The sequence below is a fragment of the Microcaecilia unicolor genome, chromosome 1, assembly GCF_901765095.1.
Source record: "Microcaecilia unicolor chromosome 1, aMicUni1.1, whole genome shotgun sequence".
In the NCBI taxonomy this organism is placed as follows: Eukaryota; Metazoa; Chordata; class Amphibia; order Gymnophiona; family Siphonopidae; genus Microcaecilia; species Microcaecilia unicolor.
Window position 1 is genome coordinate 67,328,746 of NC_044031.1, and position 27,533 is coordinate 67,356,278.

Consider the following 27,533-nt stretch of genomic DNA (forward strand, 5'->3'; position numbering starts at 1 on the left):
CTCCCCCCCACCCCCAATTCCTGGAAAGCTCTCTGTGCTACAAGCAGGGTATTATTGGCTACATCATTTGTGCCCAGGTGGATAACAACATCAGTGTTAGAACCCTTAGTCTCTTCTCTAATCATAGTCAGTATTTGCCTGATACTCCTGCTAGCTGAGAATCCAGGAAGGCATTTTACTTTGCTGGGCCCCTTGAACTGTATTCCAAAGTTAATGCCTCTAATAATGGAATCCCCTAACAGTAACAATTTTCTGGTTTAAGTTTTATTTGTGCTTTGGGAGTGTCTTTTCCCTTGAGCTACCTTCATTGGTTCTTGTTCCTTCTCAGTTGTATTTTCTTGTTCCTCACAGTGCTCTACTGCAGTAAAATAATTATGTAGGGGCAGCAGTTGTGAGGGCGGATGCTTCTTTGTCACATGTCTTAATCTGCCTGAGTTTACTGTGACCCATCTATTCCTGTGTTGTTTTTTTCTTTGAGAGAGGGATGCGGCTGAAAATCTGGATATGATCTGGTGAGTGGAACGTATTCAGGTGGAAGCTGCTCTTGCCTAGAAATGTCCCACTGAATACCGGGCCCTTGTTCTTTTGGAATGCTGAGAGTTGAGTAAATCCAATTTAAGAGACCTTGATTTTATCGATGTGGGGATAATCACATATAGATCACAATTGTTTCCCAAACATCCACTCTTTTCTATTATATAAATATATGAACTTTACTTTCAAATGTATGTAGAAGAACATTTCTTTATGGGGATCATCAGAATCTTCAACAGCAATCCCTTGCGGGTACAGCGTCCCTCATTTTTAGGGTGCCATATAACTCCTCATAGATCAACCCAATATTATACGTTTTTTTTCTTTTTTTCTTTAAATTTTATCTTTCTTTAAATCTTCATATTTTCATTTAACAATTTAAATAAGTATTAAACTCTTCAGTTTGAAGCAACAGAGTACTTAGCTTTTTCGCAGCAATTTTTGTAAAAGCCAAACCTCCACCAACTTGGCCAGGTTTTGAATTCCTTCATCAGGGTAGAGGTTTGCATTTCACCATCTGCTCTGCAGCTACAAAAAATGGCCACCAGGGATTGCTTTTGAAGATTATGACGATCCCCATAAAGAAATGTTCTTCTACATACATTTGAGAGTTGAGTAAAGGCAGTTGCTTGAGTGTAGAGAATAAGAGTTAAAAATTGCATTGTTATTTTCTGCAATTTCATGTTTTAATTGAATTTTAGGGTCCTTTTACCAAGCTGTGGTAGAAGGTGGCCTTAGTGCACCCTTACATAGTTTTTTCCCCATGCACTAAGGCCATTTTTATCGCAGCCAACAAATAGCTAATTTTCCATTTTCCTTATTAATGGCCATGCATTTCTTCCTTCTTTGTTTTTGCCATACACTAATGTTGCCATTAGCGTGCCACCATCACAAAAATTAGCACGTGAGCTCTTACTGACATCTATTTTGTAAGTGGTAAGGGCTCACACGCTAATCCTATGCTAATCAGTTGCACACGGTAATGAAGCTGTACTAACGGATTAGCACAGAAACACTCAATCGGCTTCAAAATATCCCCTCTGTGGAAAAAATAAAAAATATTTTTTAGCACGTGGTTTGCGTGGGCAGATTAGGATCTGACCGCTGGACTTCTGAGCATCTCCCGCGATAAGCCCTTTTAAGCTGTGGTAAACACACACTAGCACTTATCACAGCTTAGTAAAAGGATCCCTTTGTGATTTATTATAATTTCTTTCTGTTTTAATTTTGTTTCTGGAGTAATCTACCATGTATATTCTGTCAAATTGAAAAGACAGAATATGTCTATAATTAAATTAAAAATGAAATGGAATATCACTGTAAAATTTCCACTATAATATGCCTTTTTTTTTTAGCTATACCAACAACTCCTGTTTCTCTTTTAATTTGCAGAACAGATTCCAAGGTTTTATTTTTGATATTGTAACAAAGCAAGTGTTTGACATTGTCATCATGATCCTTATCTGCCTTAACATGGTTGCCATGATGGTGGAAACAGATGGACAAAACAATGAGATTGAAAACTTGCTGTTCAAGATCAATGTGGTCTTCATTGTCATTTTCAGTGGTGAATGCTTACTCAAGATTTTCGCTTTGAGATACTACTACTTCACCATTGGCTGGAACATCTTTGATTTTGTTGTAGTGATCCTCTCAATAGTCGGTAGGTTGAACAAATGTATGTAAAATATGACCAATGATTTGACTGGTGTTACTTTGAATTGGGGTTATGAATAGTGTAAGTGGTAGCCAGGCATGTAGTCTTCATAGATACCGTCAGCAGACTAGGTCAGTCAGAGCAAAAGTCTTTATTATGAGCAAAAAGATACCAAACATCTGTTATTACCATAGATCTGGTAAGCAAACATTCAAATGAAATTTAGTATCACACCAAAAAAAAACTTTACTCTCTCAGGTTCCTTGAAGCCCAGCTTCACTAAATTCACTCTCATTAACAGCCGTGGTGACCAGCTACAAGAAGGCCCAGCATTAGTATTCTCACTTGTACATTTATAGGCTTCCCACCGTGGCCCATCTTCAAACATTAGGAACTAACCTGGAGGACCCCTTTATCCTGTTCTGGGCCCATCTTCAGACACTACAGCCCTGGCTTGAAAACTTCCTTGAAGGACCTTTCTTCCTGTTCTAGGCCTTCCTGTTCTATTCCCCCTCTGCCCTGGTCTGGGCCCCACCCTCCTGACTCAACAGAGTAGCTGTGTGTGCTTGAACCACCCCTTCTGTACTATACACTGCAGTCTCTAGCCTCCTAAGGTGACCCTGTGAGGCAGTGTTATTAAGGGAGACTGGTAACGTTTTACACACTCCCTTATATGGGGTTATTTAATGGTTTCAAATTATAAGAATGAGTGATCTATTTCTGGTTTGACCTCATTGCCTATATGGACTTTTATTTCTGATTTTCTTAATAAAACCAGGATTGCAAGTCCATGCATGAAGAAGGATGAAACCAGGAGTGGGTCAGCCTGCTCTCTCCTCCCCTAATAATGGAACCAGTTGGTAGCCAGATCCTGTCCTGTGGGGTACCACAGGGTTCCATATTGGCCACACTTATTCAGAGTTAAGATATGAGTATTTACCTATATACGAATGATGATTCAGATCATTATAGTGACAACTGGAACTCAGCTGTCATAAATTCCTACTTATCACACACTGATGAATGGTTAATTGCTCTTAAACTGAAGCTAAACCCCTTAAAATCTCAGGGTATGTGACTCAAGAAAAAAAAAACAAGGGTTCTCCCTTTATTCAGTCCATGGATTAGTGACAAATTTGTGAAAAGCATATGGACTATACTTTCTTTGATTGCAATTTGACCTTTGTGCACCAAATTTCAGCACTAGTGAAAAAACATATTCTGGCATTAATGAAAATTCATTCCCTTGGGGCTTTCAAGAAACTATAGAAGCCTTAATTCATGACTTCATCATGATTAGATTGGATTTCAGTAATTCTTTGCTGGTGAGCATCCCCTTTGTTCACTTAAATTGTCTTCAGCTCTTAACAAAACATTTGATCACTTTATCCCTCTGTTAGCTGAGCAACATTAATTGTTAGTTACCAACAGGATAAAATTAATATATTATTTCTGACACATCATATGCTCTTCTGGTATAACTCTCTATTTGGGTTCTCTGTTTCCATATATACCTGTATGTTCTTTGAGATCTGCCAAGGAAATTTCTTATCTATTCTATCCCTAAGGTTACCACATTTTGATTTTTTCCACACTTGTCTTTTAGTATTATTATTATTAAAATGTACTATACCGCTTTAAGGGGTCCTTTTACTAAGGTGCGCTGAAAAATGGCCTGCAGTAGTGTAGGCGTGTGTTTTGGGTGCACACAGAATTATTTTTCAGGACACTTGCAAAAAATGTCTTTTAAAAATTTTTTGCCAAAAATGAACGTGCGGCAAAATGAAAATTGCCACGCATCCATTTTGGGTCTGAGACCTTACCACCAGCCATGACCTAGCAGTAAAGTCTCATGTGGTAACTGGGCAGTAAAGACTTACGCACGTCAAATACCACTTGGTGCACGTCCAAAAAGCGTGTCCGAAAATAAAAATTATTTTTCAGCCGCGCATATTGGACGTGCACCAAAAATGAAATTACTGCAAGAGCCACACGGCAACCGGGTGGTAACTCCATTTTGGTGCACGTTGGGTGCACATAGACATTTACGTGGCTTAGTAAAAGTGCCCCTAACTTACAGGCAGGACAGAGTGGTGTACAGGCTATATTAAAATTGGAAAGGAACTAAAAAAAAAGTTAGGGAAGGATTCAATCAATCATTGCAGAAAAAAAATAAATCAAGTAAAAATTGCAGGACAATGGTGATCAAAGACTACCAGATCCCATCCGAAGTATATACCATAAGTATGTTGAAATAGCCAAGTCTTAGCATTTTAGTGATAATTTGCTATAAATTTCTCATGGTTGGGCCATTCCAGAGGGCAGGAGCTATAAAGATAAAAGCACTATGCCTGATTGTTTCCAGTTATGCAGCCCAAGGTCCATGAAGGACCAATCTGTGATCATTTAGTAATCTAAGAATAAGAGCAGGGGAATAAGGAATAGTTGAGGTAGCCAAATGAAATGGGTTGCCCATTCGGAACACTTTAAAAGTGAGAAGTAAAATTTTAAACTTAACTTGGGATTCAACAGGGAGCCAGTGTTGCTGCTTAAGTACAGGGGTAACATGACCCCTTACATTAAAAAGATCTTATAACCCACACATCTTGAAAGTAAACAGCTGCCTCCTTTGCAGCCTTTTACAAGACTTTGAGCTGATTCAGCATGACCTGGGTACTGATACTGTCCATTTGGTTCTCCTGAAGTAGTGCCTTCACAGTAAAGAGGAACAGAGTGCAGGAGCTTCTGTTGCCTACTTCCTGTGCCATGCTAAATTAATTATGCTTATGAAAGAGGACTTCAGTTTCCAGCCTGATGTCTTCTACATTCACTATAATTTTTTAAAATTTCACTCTAGCCATAAAACTTCATTTCACGGGGGGGGGGGGGGGGGGGGGGGGGAGGGAGGGGGAGGGGGAGGGGGAATACAAACTTTCATTTTGTCTGTTTAGTTCGCCTAAAGTTTTAACCTAAAAATATATTACATAGCATGTGACAAGAGACGGTCAGAGCTCTGGAGTCTCAATGCATGGATGGTGCAGGGAGGAGGGTTTTAGATTTGTTAGGAACTGGGCATCATTCTGGGGAAGGGGGAGCCTATTCCGGAATGATGGGCTCCACCTTAACTAGGGTGGGATTATGCTGCTGTCATCGGCATTTAAAAAGGAGGTAGAACAGCTTTTAAACTAGAAACAGGGAGGATGCTGACAGCTGTTCAAAAGCGCATGGTTCGGAACAAGTTATCTTTCAAAGATCTCACCAAAATAGGGAAGGTAGGGTATCCTGATAGCGAGGTTGCAACAGAGATCATAGTAGACAGGGAAGGGCATTTTCGATTTGGCATCTAAATCCGACGTCCAAAATCTGAATAACAAAGAAGGTCATTTTTGAAAAAGAAAGCATCTATTTTTTTTCCAAAATACTGTTTCGAACAAGGTTTTGTACTTTGGATGTTTTATTTTTTTGGTCCATTTTCAAAATAAAACAAAAAACAAAACGAATAAGTGCAAAATGTAAAGATTCATGCCCTTGGGATGTAGGAGGAGCCAGCATGTTTAGTAGGCTGGTCTCCTAGATATCCCAGGAGAGCAATGCGGCACCCTGGATGACACTTCTTTGCACTTCATAAAAATGCTCCCAGGTACACATCTCACCTATGTTTCCTTATCTTGTCCTCTGAACCCTCCAAAACACACTATCCCCACTGTACACCTCCACAATAGCCCTTATGGGTGAAAGGGGCACCTATATGTGGGTACAGTAGGGTTTTGGTGACTTTGGGAGGGATCACCGTTTCCACCACAACTGTGACAGGTAGAGGGGTATAGGGACTAGGGTCCCCCACTGTGTACTGCACCAACCAGTACACTACTCCAGGGATCTGCATGCTGCTTTAATAGACCTGCCTTTAACATTAGAGGCTGGTAAGCCATATTTCATTTACATTTTGGGGGGTTGAAGGGGGGGGGGGGTCAGTGACCACTTGGGGGGTTATTGGCTGATTCCCTCCAGTGGTCAATTAGGGCACCTTTTTTGTGCCTTATTCATTCTGAAAACAGGTCTAGACCAAAACGTCTTGGTTTTAGTCCTGGACGTTTTTGTTTTGTTCCATTATAGCTGTAGAAACATCCAAGTGTTAGGCACACCCTAATCCCGCCTTTGAAATGCCCCCAACACGCCCCCTTGTGATTTGGATGCACTGCAGACCAATTGCATAGATAAATGTCTTAAGTAAATATATACAAAATAGCAAGTCTCTTATAACTTTTTATTCTTATTTTAAGCCATTTTCTAAGGAGGAAAAGACCTCAGATGTTTGGCTCTTTCATGTGATCTTTTATACACAGAACTGCCGATAGAATCTCTTCACTGGTCTTAAAAATCTCCAAGTTAATTTATAAGTATTTTTTCTTGGCTTACAAAGAATATTTTCTTTAATATATTTTTGTAATTTTTTAATATATATTAGCATTTGCTTATTATGAAAGGCTTTTCACTAGAAGGACATCTCCTGATAAGTGAGAGAGAACGAATAAACACATATCATAGTGCAAAGATTTTTTCAGCGGTTATCTCAACAGAGCGTCTCCTTTCACAAACAGCTTCTTTCAGGAGACAACCAACTCTATATGAATCATTGTAGTGCAAACTCTCTGGCTCACATGTCCTATCGAAAAAGTAATACAAAGCACAGATTAACTTGTCTTAAAATTTAAAGAACATAGTTTGTTATGGCTGTTACCTGCTTACTGACTTGCGGAAGGATTTTTGGCAGGTCTGATTTAAAGATGGTGTCTACTTCTTTTGAAGTGGCACTGAGTCAGAGTAACCCATCAGCTGAGTATTAATATTAGGTAGCTGTCATTACTGCTTCAGTGTGCTTGATTGCTTTTCCTTATATAGATTGGCTAGCATGCACCTGAAGGTTTCTAAAGGAATGCTTTTCAATCCACTTTATTATTTAACCCCTTCAGAGATAAAGATTCTAATTGGTATATCCAGCGTTGTTCTGCTTGTAATAGTTTTCGATCTCTATTACCAACTCTAATGGAACGTGGTTGTTGATCAGTCGCTATACATTGATAGTCTTGGAATTGACATTTATAATCACAACTATGCACCACAATGGGAGCTTCCATTTTTTGGCATTCTCACACACAGATTTTTTTTTTGATGTATTAGTGAAACATACTTCTAATAGTTTTGTAATGGAAGTATACATCAAAAAAACAGACTGCAATTCATTGCTTCACTACCATAGTAATAATCCAATATCTACAAAGTAAAGTCTAGCATTCTCACAATATTTGAGACTATCAGCTAAGATTAGCCTATTCATGAAAAATGAACATCAGAGAAATACTACAAAACAATGAAGATTATACAGTAGTGGAGGAAAGCAATAGGGGTCATGCCAGTTGTGGTAAATGTATTTTCTGTCCAATGATGATAATCTCCAAGGGATTTATCAATTCTATTAATCATAAAAAATGTGTTTTGAAAAATGTGACAGACTGCAACAGCACACACATTGTTTACATGTTGATATGCCCATATCAGAAAATATATGTGGGCAAAACTACAAGATATTTAAAACAAAGATTGAGTGAGCACAAACATAATATTATAGACCAAAAAATGGACGCTCCTATTGTGGTGCATAGTTGTGATTATAAACATCAATTCCAAGACTATCAATGTATAACGATTGATCAACAGCCACATTCCATTAGAGATGGTAATAGAGATCTAAAACTGTTACAAGCCAGTGGCATAGCTATGGGGGGGCCTGGGCCCCCGCAAATTTCGTCCAGGCCCCTGGTTTGGCTGGCGGGGGTCCCCAACCCCTGCCAGCCGAAGCCTTCTTCAGCACCGGTCTCTGGCACAGCCGTGTTCGCTGCCCAGCTCTTCTTTCTTCTTGCTCCTCATGTGCATGTTGACGCTCCTTTATGTGAAACTGAGTAAAAGAGCATCAGCGTGCACAGGAGGAGCAAAGAAGAAAGAAGAGCAGGGCAGCGAACGCGGCTGCGCCGGAGACCGGTGCTGAAGAAGGCTTTGGCTGGTGGGGGTTGGGGATCCCCGCCAGCAAAGGTATTTGTTTTTGCGGGGAGAGCAATGAGGCGGTGAGGGGACGCGGCAAGGAGGTGAGGGGGAGCGACGAGGAGGTGTGGCGGGTGGGGGTGGGTGGGTGAGGAGGTGAGGCATGGCGGTAGAGGGGTGGTGGGGTGGCACTAAAAATGTGCCCCCAACCTCGGGCTCTGGCCCCCTCCCGGCGTGAGGTCTGGCTATGCCCCTGTTACAAGCAGAAAAACGCTGGATATACCAATTAGAATCTATATCTCCGAAGGAGTTAAATAATAAAGTGGATTGGAAAGCATTCCTTTAGAAACCTTCAGGTGCATGCTAGCCAATCTATAAGGAAAAGCACACTGAAGCAGTAATGACAGCTACCTAATATTAATAAACAGCTGATTGGTTACTCTGACTCAGCGTCACTTTAAAAGAAGTAGATGCCATCTTTAAATCAGACCCGCCAAAAACACTTCCGCGAGTCAGTAAACAGGTAACAGCCACAGCAAACCATGAAGGATTTTCTTTAAATGTTAAGTCGAGTTAATCCATGCTTTTTAATATTTTTTTTTTGATAGGACATGTGAACCGGAGAGTTTGCACTACAATGATTCATATAGAGTTGGTTGTCTCCTGAAAAAAGCTGTTTGTGAAAGGAGACACTCTGTTGAGATAACTGCTGAGAAAATCTTTGCACTAAGATAAGTGTTTATTCATTCTCTCCCATATATCATGAGATGTCCTTCTAGTGAACAGCCTTACATAATAAGCAAATGATAATATATATAAAAAAATTACAAAAATATAAAATATTCTTTCTAAGCCAAGAAAAAATACTTATAAATTAACTTGGAGGTTTTTAAGACTATTGAAAAGGTTCCATTGGCAGTTCTGTGTATAAAAACTCGTATAAAAGAGCTGAACATCTGAGGTCTTTTCCTCCTGAGAAAATGGCTTAGAATAAGAATAAAAAGTTATGAGACTTGCTATTTTGTATATTTTACTATTTGGCTATGCTCTCTGGACTTAAAGGATGCTTATACTCACATCCCAATACTTCCAGCTCACAGGCAGTATCTTCAATTCTGTCTGGGAATGCAGCACTTCCAGTATTGTGTGCTGCCCTTTGGTCTCGCGTCTGCGCCCAGGGTGTTTACAAAATGCCTGGCAGTGGTCGCAGCATTGCTACGCAGACTGGGGGTGCAGGTGTTCCCTTACCTCGATTATTGACTGGTTAAGAACACTTCAGAGGCAGGAGCTCTAAAGTCCATGCAGATGACTATTCAGCTCCTGGAGCTACTAGGGTTTCTTCTAAATTATCCAAAGTCCCATCTTCTTCCAGTTCAAAAACTAGAATTCATAAGAGCTCTGCTGGACTCACAGGCGGCTCATGCCTATCTCCCCGAGGCGAGGGCAGATAACCTTCTGTCTCTTGTTTCCATGGCCAGAGCGTCTCAGCAGATCACAGCTCGGCAGATGTTGAGGCTTCTAGGTCACATGGTTTCCACAGTTCATGTACAGTGGGGGAAATAAGTATTTGATCCCTTGCTGATTTTGTAAGTTTGCCCACTGACAAAGACATGAGCAGCCCATAATTGAAGGGTAGGTTATTGGTAACAGTGAGAGATAGCACATCACAAATTAAATCCGGAAAATCACATTGTGGAAAGTATATGAATTTATTTGCATTCTGCAGAGGGAAATAAGTATTTGATCCCCCACCAACCAGTAAGAGATCTGGCCCCTACAGACCAGGTAGATGCTCCAAATCAACTCGTTACCTGCATGACAGACAGCTGTCGGCAATGGTCACCTGTATGAAAGACACCTGTCCACAGACTCAGTGAATCAGTCAGACTCTAACCTCTACAAAATGGCCAAGAGCAAGGAGCTGTCTAAGGATGCCAGGGACAAGATCATACACCTGCACAAGGCTGGAATGGGCTACAAAACCATCAGTAAGACGCTGGGCGAGAAGGAGACAACTGTTGGTGCCATAGTAAGAAAATGGAAGAAGTACAAAATGACTGTCAATCGACAAAGATCTGGGGCTCCACGCAAAATCTCACCTCGTGGGGTATCCTTGATCATGAGGAAGGTTAGAAATCAGCCTACAACTACAAGGGGGGAACTTGTCAATGATCTCAAGGCAGCTGGGACCACTGTCACCACGAAAACCATTGGTAACACATTACGACATAACGGATTGCAATCCTGCAGTGCCCGCAAGGTCCCCCTGCTCCGGAAGGCACATGTGACGGCCCGTCTGAAGTTTGCCAGTGAACACCTGGATGATGCCGAGAGTGATTGGGAGAAGGTGCTGTGGTCAGATGAGACAAAAATTGAGCTCTTTGGCATGAACTCAATTCGCCGTGTTTGGAGGAAGAGAAATGCTGCCTATGACCCAAAGAACACCGTCCCCACTGTCAAGCATGGAGGTGGAAATGTTATGTTTTGGGGGTGTTTCTCTGCTAAGGGCACAGGACTACTTCACCGCATCAATGGGAGAATGGATGGGGCCATGTACCGTACAATTCTGAGTGACAACCTCCTTCCCTCCGCCAGGGCCTTAAAAATGGGTCGTGGCTGGGTCTTCCAGCACGACAATGACCCAAAACATACAGCCAAGGCAACAAAGGAGTGGCTCAGGAAGAAGCACATTAGGGTCATGGAGTGGCCTAGCCAGTCACCAGACCTTAATCCCATTGAAAACTTATGGAGGGAGCTGAAGCTGCGAGTTGCCAAGCGACAGCCCAGAACTCTTAATGATTTAGAGATGATCTGCAAAGAGGAGTGGACCAAAATTCCTCCTGACATGTGTGCAAACCTCATCATCAACTACAGAAGACGTCTGACCGCTGTGCTTGCCAACAAGGGTTTTGCCACCAAGTATTAGGTCTTGTTTGCCAGAGGGATTAAATACTTATTTCCCTCTGCAGAATGCAAATAAATTCATATACTTTCCACAATGTGATTTTCCGGATTTAATTTGTGATGTGCTATCTCTCACTGTTACCAATAACCTACCCTTCAATTATGGGCTGCTCATGTCTTTGTCAGTGGGCAAACTTACAAAATCAGCAAGGGATCAAATACTTATTTCCCCCACTGTAACTCTCATGGCTCATCTTCATATGAGATCAGCTCAATGGACCCTAGCTTCCCAGTGGTATCAAGCTGCAGGGAATCTAGAGGATGTGATCCAGCTGTCCAACGACTTTCATAGTTCCCTTCGGTGGTGGACGATTCGATCCAATTTGACCTTGGGACGTCTTTTTCAAATTCCTCAGCCACAAAAAGTGCTGACAACGGATGCATCCCTCCTGGGGTGGGGAGCACATGTAGATGGGCTTCACACCCAGGGAGCTGGGTCCCTCCAGGAATCGGGTCTTCAGATTAATCTCCTGGAGTTGCGAGCAGTCTGGAACGCTTTAAAGGCTTTCAGAGATCAGCTGTCCAATCAACTTATTCAAATTCGAACAATCAGGTTGCCATGTACTACATCAACAAGCAGGGGGCACTGGATCTCGCCCCCTGTGTTGAGAAGCCATCCAGATGTGGCTTTGAGTGCGCCAGTACGGTATGCTTCTCCAAGCCACGTATCTGGCAGGCGTAAACAACAGTCTGGCCGACAGATTGAACAGGATAATGCAACCTCACAAGTGGTCGCTCTACTCGAGCGTAGTCCGCAAGATCTTCTGAGCGTGGGGCACCCCCTCGGTGGATCTTTTTGCCACTCAGCTCAATCACTAGGTCCCTCAGTTCTGTTCCAGACTTCAGGCCCACGACAGACTAACGTCAGATGCCTTATTCCTGCATTGGGGGAAGGGCCTTCTGTATGCGTATCCTCCCATACCTCTGGTGGGGAAGACTTTGCTGAAACTCAAGCAAGACTGCGGGACCATGATTCTGATTGCGCTCTTTTGGCCGCGTCAGATTTGGTTCCCTCTTCTTCTGGAGTTGTCCTCCGAAGAACCGTGGAGATTGGAGTGTTTTCCAACCCTCATCACTCAGATCGAGGGGGCGCTTCTGCATCACAACCTCCAGTCTCTGGCTCTCATGGCCTGGATGTTGAGGGCATAGACTTCACCTCCTTTGGTCTTTCTGAGGGTGTCTCCCGAGTCTTGCTTCCAGGAAAGATTCCACAAAGAGGTGTTACTCTCTTAAATGGAGGAGGTTTGCTGTCTGGTGTGACAGCAAGGCCCTAGATTCTCGCTCCTGTCCTACACAGACCCTGCTTGAATACCTTCTACACTTGTCTGGTCTTAAGACCAACTCCGTAAGAGTTCATCTTAGTGTAATTAGTGCTTTTCATTATCATGTAGAGGGTAAGCCTATCTCTGGACAGCCTTTAGTTGTTCGCGTCATAAGAGGTTTGCTTTTATCAAAGCCCCCTGTCAAACCTCCACCAGTCGCAGAAACAAATGGGGTTCGCAGTTTCCACAAAAATTCAACAGCAAAAGGAAGTGGAAAGCACAACTTCAAGAGATCAATCCGAGACAGTGTCATGGGATCTCAACGTCATTCTCACCCAGCTGATGAAACCTCCTTTTGAGCCACTGAATTCCTGCTATCTGAAGTATTTGACCTGGAAGGTCATTTTCTTGGTGGCTGTTACTTCAGCTCGTAGAGTCAGTGAGCTTCAAACCTTGGTAGCCCATGCTCCCTATACTAAGTTTTATCATAATAGAGTAGTCCTCCGCACGCACCCTAAGTTCTTGCCGAAGGTGGTGTCGGAGTTCCATCTGAACCAGTCAGTTGTCTTGACAACATTTTTTCCCCGTCCTCATACCCACCCTGCTGAACGTCAGTTGCACACATTGGACTGCAAGACAGCATTGGCCTTCTATGTGGAGCGGACAAGCTCCTTCAGACTGGCCTCCCAAATGTTTGTTTCTTTCGATCCCAACAGAAGGGGAGTTGCTGTCAGGAAACGCACCATTTCCAGTTGACTAGCAGATTGCATTTCCTTCACTTATGCCCAAGCTGGGCTGACTCTTGAGGGTCATGTCACGGCTCATAGTGTTAGAGCCATGGCAGCGTCAGTGGCCCACTTGAAGTCAGCAACTATAGAAGAGATTTGCAAGGCTGCAACGTGGTCTTCAATCCACACATTCACATCTCACTACTGCCTTCAGCAGGATACCCGACGCGACAGTCGGTTTGGGCAGTTGGTGCTGCAGATCCTGTTTTGGGTTTAGAATCCAACTCCTCCCCCCTAGGCCCATTTGTATTCTGTTCCAGGCTGCAATCCTAGTTAGATGTTCTTCGTAGGTCAATCCTTGTTATGTCTTTGCCATTGCAAGGCCCAATTGACCTTCCTTTGTTGTTCTTGAGTGAGCCTGGGGGCTAGGGATACCCCAGTTCTGAGAACAAGCAGCCTGCTTGTCTTCGGAGTAATAGAAGATACATACCTGTAGCAAGTATTCTCCGAGGACAGCAGGCTGATTGTTCTCACATACCCGCCCACCTCCCCTTTGGAGTTGTCTTTGTCCTTGTTTGTTTTATATCGAACTGTCGGGACTCTCGTGCGACGGACAGGAAGATGGCCGCACATGCGCACGCTCAAAGGCTCTTGCAAGCTTTGTTGCTAGGAAGATTTCTATTGGGGGGGGGGGAATGCCGTGGACGTCACCCAGTAATGAGAACAATCAGCCTGCTGTCCTTGGAGAATACCTGCTACAGGTATGTATCTTCATTTTACAAACTAGCAACCATTCTGGACTCATGTCTAGGGGGCGTACCTCTTTATCCCAATGACAAGCTAGCTGTTGGAAAAGAAACAATGCCACAGGTGGAATATATTATATTTATTAGGTAAAAAATATATATATAAATAGTTCACCAGCAAAATGCCAAGCAAAGTACATAATAACTTGATATAAAAAATTCTCACCAGATATAGATAATACAATATGATTATCCTAATGGACTAACTAAATGAATGATTATACAACAATCACGACTGATATCCTAATGATTAGCATTAGAGGTTACACCACATGTCTTATGCAAAATACGGTTAGCAGCTGAATACACAGACCAGAAGTCCTGACATAAACCTATCTGTCTCAGACAAAAACTAAGAGCTAATTATCTCCATGACCATAGGTACTATTTCCTGTTATCTCACCTTGCCGTCTGTCACAGATTCCCAATGGTAGAGAAGCGGATTTCCTTAGAGTCTCGAGCTGGAAACCTCAGCGAGCCTCCCAGTCCAGGAATAGGTCCAAGATTTGTATATCTGAATGTAGGTTACACAGGCTTCAGTAGGGCCTTGTGTTAGCTGAGCTAACCTTGAGTTTGTTACAAGGTATGCAGTTCACTGGTGTTTAGGAAAAACAGTCTTTTGATCTTTCGAGCGTTCTGTTCACCTGCAAATCCTCCGGTGTTTCTCTCTTCTGGTGTTCTCTCTCCAACTATCTTTCTTCAGTCCAAACCTTTGGTATCCAAGGGTCAGATGATACCTGTGGACCAATCACAGACGGTGACATAATGTCCAGCCAGCTTCATGGTCAAGAAGCGAGCCTTTGTTCAATGGCATGCAAACTCCCTGTCTGAGGCCATACTCCTGGAGCCATCTCTCTCTCTCCTCCATTCTTCCCAGGAGATAACTGGGCTAGTTTGCAACAAAGAATATGTCCTTGGATGAAGTAATCATGCAAGGCTCAGCAGTAATTTTCCTTTGCAAGAAAGCTGGATTCTGATGGTTACAGATGTATTCATGTCCAGCGATTCTCTCTTCCCTACTACTACTACAAATCATTTCTATAGCGCTACCAGTCGTATAGAAATAATGCCCTCTCCTCCATGTCCAGCATGTCTCCTCTCTCCTCTGCCCTCCCCTCCCCTCCATGTCTAGTATGTCTCCTCTCTCTGCCCTCCCCTCCCATCCATGTACAGCATGTCTCCTCTCTCCTCTGCCCTCCCCTCCCATCCATGTACAGCATGTCTCCTCTTTCCTCTGCCCTCCCCTCCCATCCATGCCCAGCATGTCTTCTCTCTCTCCTCTGCCCTCCCCTCCCATCCATGTCCAGCATGTCTCTTCTCTCCTCTGCCCTCCCCTCCCATCCATGTCCAGCATGTCTCCTCTCTCCTCTGCCCTCCCCTCTCCTCCATGTCCAGCATGTCTCCTCTCTCCTCTGCCCTCCCCTCTCCTCCATGTCCAGCAATTCTCCTCTCTCCCCTGGCCGCCCCTCCCCTCCATGTCCAGCGATTTGTTCAAACCCCAGCGCCGCACCACCACCCCGCCACCCCCAGCCCTCCCTCCCCCACCTGACTTTCCGTTCGTGCACCCTCCGTTCATGCACCCGTGCTCCCTGCCTTGAAACCTTTAGTTTACCCGAAGTCGCGGCGAACTGGCAGTAAAAGCAGCAGCAGGCAGGCTCGCCTCCTCATTGCTTCCTTTCCCTCTCAGCGCGTCCTGCCCTCGCGGAAAGGAAATTACATCAGAGGAAGGCAGGACGCGCTGAGAAGGAAGGGAAGCGACGAGGAGGCGAGCCTGCCTGCTGCTGCTTTTACTGCTGGTTCGCCACGACTTTGGGTAAATTTAAGATTTCAAAGCAGGGAGCATGGGTGCACGAATGGAAGGGAGCAACCAGGTGAGCCGGACCTCACAAAAAAGGTGCCGGTACGCAGTACCGTCGCGTACCGGCACAAAAAGAGCACTGAAGTACACACACACGGTTAGAGCTGTTCAGCTAGGAGAAAAGACAGCTGAGGGAAGATATGATAGATGTCTATAAACTAATGAGTGGAGAGGAACGAGTAGACGCGAGTCGCTTGTTTACTCTTTCCAAAAATACTAGAATTAAGGACCACACAATGAAGCTACAAAGTAGTAAATTTAAAACAAATCGGAGAAAATATTTCTTCACTCAGTGTGTAATTAAACTCTGGAATTCATTGCCAGAGAATGTGGTAAAAGCAGTTACCTTAGTGGGGTTTTAAAAAGGTTTGGATAACTTCCTAAAAGAAAAGTCCATAAACCATTATTAAAATGGACTTGGGAAAATCCACTGCTTACTTCTAGGATAAGCAGCATAAAATGTATTGTACTGTTTTGGGTTCTCGCCATATACTTTTAACTTGGATTGGCCATTGTTGGAAACAGGATGCTAGGCTTGATGGACTTTCGGTCTGTCTCAGTATGGCAACGCTTATGTTCTTATATTAAATGTTGCTATTATTTTATAGCACAGAAACTAATAATGCCATTAATCTCTATGCTTTGTAAATCTTTTCTAAAACTTGGAATATATTTCCCTAATTAAAAGAAAACCCCACATATCTCAGTAAGATGTGATTTCCCTTTGTACAACTAACAAAGAGCAGGAATATAATTATTTCAAAGGTACTCAGTTTCAGCTTCATGACTGTGGTACATTTATGTCAGATAATTAGTATTGCCCAGGTAACTGTAGTATGGTGTATATTTTTATCCACATGTCTAAGTTATATAGGCTTGATGTTCAAAATCACTTATTTGCGTAGCAGGTGGCACTACTCAGATCGGTAGAACTGACTAGGGCCAGTCATTCATTTTCCACTGAAAATGATTTCAGACTGCCCTGGCACTATCTGGATTGCACTGGGACAGTGACGTAGCTAGGGGTGGGTCTGGGTGGGCTCAGGCCCACACAGTGGCGGCACCCCACATCAATATCTCTCCTCCTCTACGGCGTCCCAGCATCTGCCCACCCATCACTGAACCTTCTCCCTCCCTGGTGTACGTTACAGGCGTCCCTGGTACCTGCAGTGATTCAAGTATTGCTACTTGTGCCGGCCCTGCAGGCTTCCATCGGCTGAGTCTTGCCCTCGCTTTCATCATTTACTGGTGGGACCTGGCCAATGGAAGCCTGCAGGTCCACACAGGCAGCAATAATTGAATCACTGCAGGTGCCAGGGACGCCTGTAACGTACACCAGGGAGAGACAGGCTTCATTGACGGGCGGACAGATGCCGGGATACCGTGGAGGAGAGATGTTGCTGTGGGGTGCCGTGCCATGGGAGGGCCCATCAAAATACTGGGTCTGGCTACGCCACTGCACTAGGATAGCCTGAGGTGGAGCCGGGCAGAATGGCAGATTGCCAAAATTATCTGAAGAACCATTCAGATACCGGCGCTAAATATCTTCACCATTCTGACAAAGTTGGAGACTGTTATTTTAATGTTTGTTTTGATCTATTGATTCTTATGTGGAGACGTTTTGTTATTGTTTGGATTATGTGTATGTATAATTTGGTATTGTGTATGTAATATTTGTAATCCACCCAGAACATTTTAATAGTGAGGAATGTAAAGTTTTAAAAAATAAACTATATAGCTGGGCTAAGTTATCTGAATAGCTAACCAGATGAGCCGTTCTCCAGATAACATCAGTTGATACCTGAATATTTAGCATTAATATCCAGCTATTGGCTGCCACTAAATACTGGGATCAGTGATGTTTGAAAATGCCGGCCACTGTTTTAAAATCATCCCTATATATATTTGCTGCCACTAAGGGGGCAATTCCACAGCTGGGTGCCTCCATTTCTGTGCCCGAGGACATGCGGTAGGATCCTGTTCTATAATGGAACCAGGCATCTAGATTCTGTTGTAGAATACAAGCATAATCTGCTTTCAGCACATCTAACATTTAGGTGTCCACAGTCATAGAACTGGCATATGGGCAGGTGCTTAAATCCAGCATGGATGCATATACAGAACAGTCTTGATTATCCGATGTAAACAGGATAGATCTGTTCTTGGATAGGTGAAAAGTTGGATAATACAGAAAACAATGGTAACCCCTTACAAATGCACAGAATACATACTTTATGCATAAAGAACAGGCATAGGGTATTTAAAATACAGTATTGTTTATTAACATTAACCATCAGGGTGAAGCCAGAAAACAGGAAGAGAACTTGCATGCTTGTTAACGGCAACACGATGACGTCACTGGAGGGGTCGGTCAGATATTCCGGATGGTCAGATTATTATTTATTTATTTATGATTCATTTCTACCCCACATTTTCCCATATATGCAGGCACAATGTGGCTTCCATGAATTACAAAAGTCAAGAGATACAACACAAGAATGTTACAGTAGAATAAGGATAAAACACTAGCAGCAATTAGCGAAGGTTGGATAATCGAGACTGTACTGTAACTTACAATATTGCTGTATATCAATAAAATTTGTCAGAATGCCCAAGCTCTACTCTTACTCTGCCCTAGTATGGGGGTGGGGGCAGTGGTAGAAAGTGTTGAAAGTAGGGCTGCACATTAATCGTGATTAACGTTTCAATTAACGTGTTAAATATTAATTGCAATTTAATTTATCGCAATTACCAATTAATAGTGTCACACTGCATTTCCCTCCCTTCTCCCTCCCAACCCCCCCCCCCCCCCCCCCCTCATTTATAGTCTGGCATCTCTCCCTTCCCTTCCTAGCCCCACAAACCTCCTGCTCCCCCGTATCTTAAAATCACCTCCAGTCTTTGCCTCCAGATTGCTTTAGATAGGTCCAGCAAAATTCATAATGTCATTGACAAGCTCAATGTGTGCTAATAGTTTCCATCGATTTGTCTGCAGCTTTTGACTTGGTCAAACACAAACTCTTATTAGCTCGTCTGAGTGATGGGCATCTGTGACATTGTGTGGAAGTGGTTGCAGGTCTTTCTCTTGCATTGTTCCTTCCTGGTTCCATTCAATTCTTCACAGTGGAGGAGTGGCCTAGTGGTTAGGGTGGTGAACTTTGGTCCTGGGGAGCTGAGGAACTGAGTTCAATTCCCAGCACAGGCAGCTCCTTGTGACTCTGGGCAAGTCACTTAACCCTCCATTGCCCCATGTAAGCTGCGTTGAGCCTGCCATGAGTGGGAAAGCACAGGGTACAAATGTAACAACAACAATCACAGGAATTTCCTCTTTTATGTGGTGTTCCATAAGGCTCAGTATTATCTCTGCTCCTATTCAATCTGTTTAGGTCCCCTTTTACCCTTCTTTTCAATCTTTTGGCATTAGTGAGCATTTTTTCGTAGATGATATTCAATTACTATCCTCTTTGAACCCTGATTCCCCAGATCTGATCAATGTTAATGCCTGGCTACTGGGGGTGGTTGACTAGCTATTGACTCAAGATGTGATAAAAGTTGGGCTTTTACTGCAAGTTAATTTACTGAGGGAGTCACCATCTAGCAGTGGTGCAGTACCAGAGCTTATTTGACTCCTGTGGTATCTGAATAATGCTACTTGTGAGCAAGCTCCTTGCTAGTACCTTAAAGGGCCTGCCTGTGCCATCCCAGTCCCCCTCCTCTAATCAAGGCACCCCTGATCAAAGCCTCCTCCAATCCAGACACCATACACCTCTGTTCAATGCACACCCTGATTGAACAAGCACCCCCAGAGAAAGACCCACCAATCATGGCACATCCTCAATCAAGGTACTCCCTCAAGGCACCCTCCAATCAAGGCTTCCCCTGATCAGCCCCCACCCCCACCCCAAAGTAATCTCCCCATTGTCCCTCTTCTCACTCTCTGGGGCTACCTCAGTCATCTCTGGTAGGCCAGCTTTTATGGCAACTTGACCCCTAGTGATAATACCGTAAGACTCCAGTCACTGGTTCCATTTGGAACCACATGCCAGCAAGTGCCAGAATGATTCAGGATTGTTCTTGCCCTGAGACCCACTGGACCGTCAGGGACACCTGAGGAAGGCCTAGGGGGGCCAGAAGGGAGACAAGTGAGGGATTACTGGGGGGGGGGGCTGATTGGAAGGGGCTGGGGTTCTGTTGGGGGGCACTGGAAGGGAGGACTTTGATCATGGGGGAGGTACTTAACAGGAGGTGCCTCTTGATCAGGGAGAGTCTAGATTCGGGGACCAGGACGGCACAGGCAGGCCCTTAAAGATGCCAGCTGGAAGCATTGTGCTGTGGCTTTAAGATCTGATGTGCCATAATGGTTAAATAATCCCAGCTTTTAGTTTGTATTCTTATATTTACATATTAATGAACTGTTTTACATATATTTACATGATTTGCACTCATTAGCTTGCAACCCCATAGTAACTTAACTAACTGTGATATGGCAACACAACCTGCACTACTGCCCACTAAGATGTGTTAAAGGTCAAATAGCATGTGATATAGCCCTAAGCAGCTTGATAACTACCCTCTTAAACATCTTAAGGTGAATACCACTAAATCTAAAGCTATGAGAATATCTATGCAGTTAACCAATCCCTCTGTTGCTCCAGTCCTGGGATACACAGTTCTTATTTGATCATCAAATCTCATCTGTAGTGTGCTTTTGTTTTGTTGCCCTAAACAAACCTACACTAACTTTTTAGTTTTTGCTCAACTTATCAGCCAGTTAAACTACTGTAATTCCCTGTATAATGGCCTTCCAGGCTCATTGCTGCATTGCCTCCAGCTCATACAGAATACAGCTATTAAATTGATTGTAGGAGCATGCAGATTCGACCATGTTTCCCCTCTGATCAGGGAAGCTCACTGATTTTATATCACCTATTGTATTAAATTTGTTTCAACATTTTTATTGATGACAGTACAACTGAGACACAATTACAAAGAATTCAAACATTCCATCAAAGAAAAGGACAGAATGCACAAAATACTAACCCAGAACATAATCTGCCATCAAACTTTTATCCATTTATCCCCACCCTCCACTATGTGTTAGAATACAACAAGTGCTATAATGGTAATATATTGAAACCCATAGATGAATAGTCAATAACAAAGTATGTGTACAAAGCCTGACCCCTAAACCCACCCCAACCCTCCATCCACATCCCCAAACCACAGAAAGTAACATCGGTGCATCCCACAATTACCTGATTCATAACTCCCCGCTCACCTAAACTCATATAAAAAAAAAAAGAAAGAAAAGGCAAGAGCAAGAAACCTAACCAACTAACCAAGCTCAGGCAGTAGGTATGCACTGACTGTAAATGGGACAAAGCCGTCAATAAACCCTTCCCTTCCCCTCACCCTTTCCCCTCAACCCCTCCCACCCCACCCAAAAGAAAGATACATTTGTATAAAGGCAACTCTATGTAATCGCAACCTGAACTGGAAGACAACGAAACCCCACCTCCCCAGAGGCATTTAAAAAGAATTAACTACTAAGCTTCTTCCCCGAGTGTGCAAAGATTGTATATAGGGTCCCCAAATATCAAGAAACTGTTTCTGTCTCTTAGGAGACCAATGGACTCCTCGACGTTCAATTAACATAAGCCCATGGAATTTATTCCTCCAGTGCCATTAGTCTGGAGGGGAGTCACTGGTCCACAGACTCAAAATGAGTCGCTTACCAATCAAACAAGCCTTACAGATCAGTTGTCTGGCAGGGCTGCTCTGCAATGCAAAAAGCTCATATTTTTCTAAAAGAATTCCAGAAGGGGTACACGGAATTCTGGAACCCAGCGGGAACATCAAGTATCGAAGAATGGAGGCCCAAAAGTTCTGTACCAAGAAGCAATCCCATAAAGAGTGATAAAAAGAGCCCGGAGCATGTCCACATTTCCCACATAAAGGAGTATCCCCCCCCCCCCCATTTTAAAAATCTGAACTTTTGTGAGATATGGTTTATGTAGGATGCGATATTGATACTCCTGCAAGTCAGCATTACTAGTCAGCATAGGAATCCTAGAGGTGAAAACATTGAAATCTAAGGAAAGGTTGGGCCTAGACAAGTCTGGAGCCCATCGCTGCCTAATCAACTCCTTTTCCTTATGACATGGCAAAGTTACTAAAGCCCTGTAAAGGCCCAAGACCGAAAACCGATCCCCCCCATACCAACTGAAAAAACTGCCTCACTCGATGGCTACGTCTAGAATGTAAAGCGACGGCACATAAAGAATTGACATAATGTGCAAGCTGATTATAAGCAAAAATATTATTGATTTCATATCCAATCCCCAAGGCTTATTGTATTAAATTTAAAGTTCTTACCTTAGCCTATGGTGCTTTTCACTATGGTTTGCTGCAACATTTTTTTAACTTCCTGATACCTTACCAACATACTAGGTCCCTCAGATCACAATCTCAACATTGGTTGGTTCTTCCAGGCCCATTTCTCACCAGACATGAAAGTACTAAGAACATAAGAATAGCCATAGTGGGTCAGACCAATAATAACATAACATAACATAGTAAAGATAAAGACCTGTATGGTCTGTCCAGTCTACCCAATAAGGTAAACTCATAGTATAAGGTATGATGTGATACTACATCTGCATACTTCATCTTGATTTGTCCTTGCCATTTTCAGGGCACATAGTGTAGAAGTCTACCCTGCACTATGGTCCTTCTAGCCCAGTTTCCTGTATCATAATAGGCAGCATGGTAGAACATTCATCTAACATAGATATGATATGCATGATATCAGCAATACAAATGAAACACCTCAATAGGCACACATTAGAATATTCAAATAACATGGATTTGATGCTCACAATGTCAGTACAACACAATGAAATATCTTAATAGGCAACCAAGGGGATGAGTGCAGTTAAGACATTTTGAGATAGACAAGATGGGTAGGACAAAGGCACAGGGATGAATAAATTAGTGGCTGCACTTGACCCATTTATTTTTAGGTCCAAGTAACAAAAAAAGTGCCCCAATTGACCAGATGACGTCCCCTACTCTCCCAGTGGTCACCAACCCCCTCCTACCCAAAAGAAATGAAAAAAAAGTTTTTTGCCAGCCTGAAATGTCATAACCAGCTCCCTGACAGCAGTATGCAGGTCCCTGGAGCAGTATTTAGTGGGTGCAGTGCACTTCAGGCAGGTGGACCCAGGCCCATCCCCCCTACCTGTTCCACTTGTGGTGGTTAAAGTTGAGCCCTCCAAAAACCCCCAAACCCACTGTACCCACATGTAGGTGCCCCCCTTCAACCCTTAGGGCTATGGTAATGGTGTAGAGTTGTGGGGAGTGGGGTTTGGCAAGGATTTGGGGGGCTCAGTACCCAAGGTAAGGGAGCTATGCACCTGGGAGCTTTTTTATTTTAAATTTCTAGAAGTGCCCCCTAGGATGCCCGGTTGGTGACTTGACATGTGAGGGGGGCCCAGTGCACTACAAATGCTGGCTCCTCCCACGACCAAATGCCTTGCATTTTGCCGGGTTTGAGATGGCCGGGCCCGGATTCCATTATGGCTGAAAAATGAAGCCGGCCATCTCCTCTAAACCTGGCAATCGATTTAGCCGGCCCCAACTGTATTTCGAAAATATGGTTGTACCCTGCGCTTTTCCACTCATGGCAGGCTCAATGTGGCTTACATATACAGGTACTTATTTGTACTTGGGGCAATGGAGGGTTAAGTGACTTGCCCAGAGTAACAAGGAGCTGCCTGTGCCTGAAGTGGGAATCGAACTCAGTTCCCCAGGACCAGAGTCCACCACCCTAACCACTAGGCCACTCCTCCACTCCATTTTAATAATGGCTTATGGACTTTTTTTTAGGAAGCTATCTGAAACTTTTTAAAACCTCGCTAAGCTAACTGCTTTTACCACATTCTCTGGCAATGAATTCCAGAGTTTAATTACACATTGAGTGAAAAAATATTTTCTCTGATTTGTTTTAAATTTACTACTTTGTAGCTTCATTGCGTGCCTCCTAGTTCTAGTATTTTTGAAAAGAGTGAACAAGCGATTCATGTCTACACGTTCCACTCCACTCATTATTTTATATACCTCTATCATGTCTCCCCTCAGCAATCTTTTCTCCAAGCAGAAAATCCCTAGCCATTTCAGCCTTTTCTCACAGGGAAGATGTCCCATCCCCTTTATCATTTTCATCGCCCATCTCTGTACCTTTTCTAATTCCACTATGTCTTAGTAAAAGACCCCCATAGTACGACGCATGTGGAAATTAAGTGGCACCTAATAAAATGGGGACAGTTTCTGTGTCTGTCTGCCATTTGTATTGATCTCCGATAGCATTTATTGGTACTTGAGGTCTTCTCTTTCTCCATAAGGAGTACAGAATAGTCACCTGGTGCTGTTGTACTGTTCTTGTCTTTTTTTCTCTCTCTTTTACCACAATGTCCAGTTTCTTTTATCTATGCCAGGTAATCACAACTTCACCATTCTCCCAGTGTTTTTTTTAGCTCAGCAATGTTGCAGTGCTTACCATTTTTGCCATTTATTTATTTTACAGTTTATATACCGTTCTATCAAACATTCTAGGCAGTTTACAACTAGTACATACATATTTAAACGTAAACAGATACTTCTCAACATATGCTCTTCCAGCAAAACAAACATTCTATATACAATTTTTCTAACATTGGCACATCATACCCAGTAATGAAACGTGATTGTTTCCAGTTCTGTGCTACAAAATCTGCATTTTTCAGTTTTACTAGTTTTCTTCTGTGCCGGCTGTGGAACCCTCTTTTTTGCTTCCTCATTCCTGACTGTTGGTCAGCCATATGCTACAACACGAACTTCAGAATCTCTTTATTCTTCAAACTATGGAATTTTTTTTCTATTCCTGCTATCTGTGGATCTTTGTAGGCTTTTTTTTGACCATTTAAATTTTCCTTCAGAGGCCCTGCTTTTGACCCGTGGAAGTAAGGTTATTCTGTTCTTATAGGACATTTTGACTGTTTTTCAGGTTTTCATGTATAGTCAGTGTTTTCTTTCAACTATTTACCAATTTAGATATTTTTTCTATAGTGTCATTTATTTATGATGTCATGAAAGCATCAAGTGTGTGTGCAAACTGAGGGATGGGGCTATTTCAGTATTTCTTACAAATATGTGTTATTCTTTAAAAAAAAAAGATTATTATGTAGACTTAAGTCTTTATAATTTTAGGAGGATGAAGATCAGGATGTTTGTGTAAATGCAAAAATCTTCTTTGTATTACTTTGTCTGCATTCTCCTGCTGCTTTGGTTTACGAGCTGAGTCAGAACCAGCTGCTATTGAGCCTATGGTCCTATAAGTTTTCATGTGCAACCTTACGATTTGTTGCACATTTAGCCACCCTGTCATAATAGTGATAATCCTTAGTCTTGCTCTGCTGTTTGAAAACTACTACAAATGTGCCCTGATCAGTAGATGATGCTGTAGTGCAATGGCTGCAACGTTTTCCTTTCAGTATCTGTAATTACTACCTCTGTAACACTCCCAGTCTCAAGAAACCCAAGGAGCAGAAGCATGGCTCAGGAATCAAACTAGAATATCTCACTTGACAGCATAAATTGTTATTTCTTCTCTTATTTTGTTACTAATTTATTTATTTCTTTTTCTGAAGGAGTTGTACTTTCGGACATCATTGAAAAATATTTTGTTTCTCCTACGCTCTTCAGAGTCATTCGCTTGGCACGGATTGGCCGAGTCCTTCGCCTTATACGAGGTGCCAAAGGAATCAGAACTCTCCTTTTTGCCTTAATGATGTCACTTCCTGCTTTGTTCAACATTGGACTTCTGCTTTTCCTTGTCATGTTTATTTATGCCATTTTTGGTATGGCGAACTTTGCCTATGTAAAGAAGGAAAGCGGGATTGATACTATGTTCAACTTTGAAACCTTTGGCAATAGCATGATTTGTCTCTTCCAAATTACAACATCAGCTGGCTGGGATGGTCTCCTGAATCCAATATTAAACAGTGGTCCTCCAGATTGTGATCCAAATAAGACTGTTGGACCTTCTGGGAGAGGGGATTGTGGAAACCCCTCAGTAGGGATTTTCTTTTTTGTCAGCTATATTATTATATCATTTCTTATTGTTGTAAACATGTACATAGCCATTATTTTAGAAAACTTTAGTGTTGCAACGGAGGAAAGTACAGAACCCCTCGGTGAGGATGATTTTGAAATGTTTTATGAAGTCTGGGAAAAGTTTGATCCTGAAGCTACTCAGTTCATTCAGTATGCAGTGCTTTCAGAATTTGCAGACTCCTTGGCAGAACCTTTGCGCATACCAAAACCAAACAAGATTAAACTCATAGCAATGGACCTTCCCATGGTCAGTGGAGACAGAATCCACTGCCTGGATATTTTATTTGCTTTCACCACAAGGGTTCTAGGAGAATCTCAGGAAATGGATTCCCTTAAAATACAGATGGAGGAAAAGTTTATGGCTGCTAATCCCTCCAAGATTTCTTATGAACCAATTACAACCACCCTTAGACGGAAACAAGAACACGTTTCTGCTGCTGTAATCCAGAGGGCCTACAGGAGGCATTTACTTCATCGTTCCATGAAACAGGCCTCCTTCCTGTATCGTCACAGAACTTGTGATTGTAACATCATTGAAGAGGAAGCACCAGAAAAGGAAGGACTTATTGCATTTATGATGCATGAACACTATGGTAGGCATTTAGATAAGGCAGAATCAATTTCCTCCACCTCTTTTCCTCCATCTTATGACAGTGTCACGAGAGCCACAAGTGACATTACCGAGAATAGGATGGCAGACTCTAGCAAAAGTGATGAACTTACAGACTATAAGCTATATCCTGACAGAGATAAGGAATCTATTGTGTAAACTGTCTTTCAGAATGCTTTAAAATATGTTTACAGAATGCAGTGATGATATTACACCTCAATCAAATCAGCTTTCTGATTAAACATTAGTTACAAAACCAACTATGGAGTTTTCCACTGTTAACTACTAGAAACTGATACCTTATAATCTTTGATCCTGCCTATGTCAACTTGGATATATATTTATATATGAAGATTTTATGCAGGATAACAGCAGTTATGACAATGGTGTACTGTTTATATGCTGAGCTATAAAACAGTAAATGCAATGTATCTCTCTCTGAAGCTAAAACCTGATTGTATAAATTTATTTAAGGTCTTACACCTAATAATGTGTTTAGTTATGGTAATGTATGACCTTGTATTCAAGACAAAAGAAAAGAAATATCACAGCTGCTATAGAAAAATGTTACCCTTGTATATGCTATGAACTGTCTTTCATAAATTTATTATATTTGACATTTTTACTTAAGGAAATGGTTGTCTTTTTCCATGGTATGGAGGTAACCAATACTTATTCAGTCCTTAGAAAAATGTTGTTCAAACTAATGGAAATCAGAGGGCCTACTATCCTCCACACACCAAGGGAGGAAGTTATCAATGTGGGCTACCATTAAGATATGCTATTTTACTGTTAACCCTAGTTATTAGTAACTAGGGTGCTTATTCAGAAGCTCTATTTGTGTTTTGGACATCTGAAAATTGGCATTTAGATACCCATATTAAATGGAGGTCCAAATACCATTTTATAAATTTTTTTTTTTA

The 27,533-nt window shown here is 42.5% G+C and overlaps 1 protein-coding gene across 3 annotated transcripts in view; it reads left to right on the forward strand.

Annotated features, from left to right (window-relative positions):
- LOC115466700 (sodium channel protein type 5 subunit alpha-like) overlaps positions 1-27,187 on the forward strand; it is an 858,490-nt gene extending 831,303 nt beyond the window's left edge. For 2 of the 3 annotated variants that reach the window (XM_030198143.1, XM_030198128.1), the window contains 2 exons: positions 1,927-2,197; positions 25,535-27,187. In XM_030198143.1, the coding sequence (XP_030054003.1) occupies positions 1,927-2,197; positions 25,535-26,769 (1,506 nt within the window). In that variant the 3' untranslated portion in view covers positions 26,770-27,187. The remainder of the gene's footprint in view (positions 1-1,926; positions 2,198-25,534) is intronic. The other variant, XM_030198135.1, reaches the window with a different exon arrangement.
- Positions 27,188-27,533: the final 346 nt, after the last annotated feature.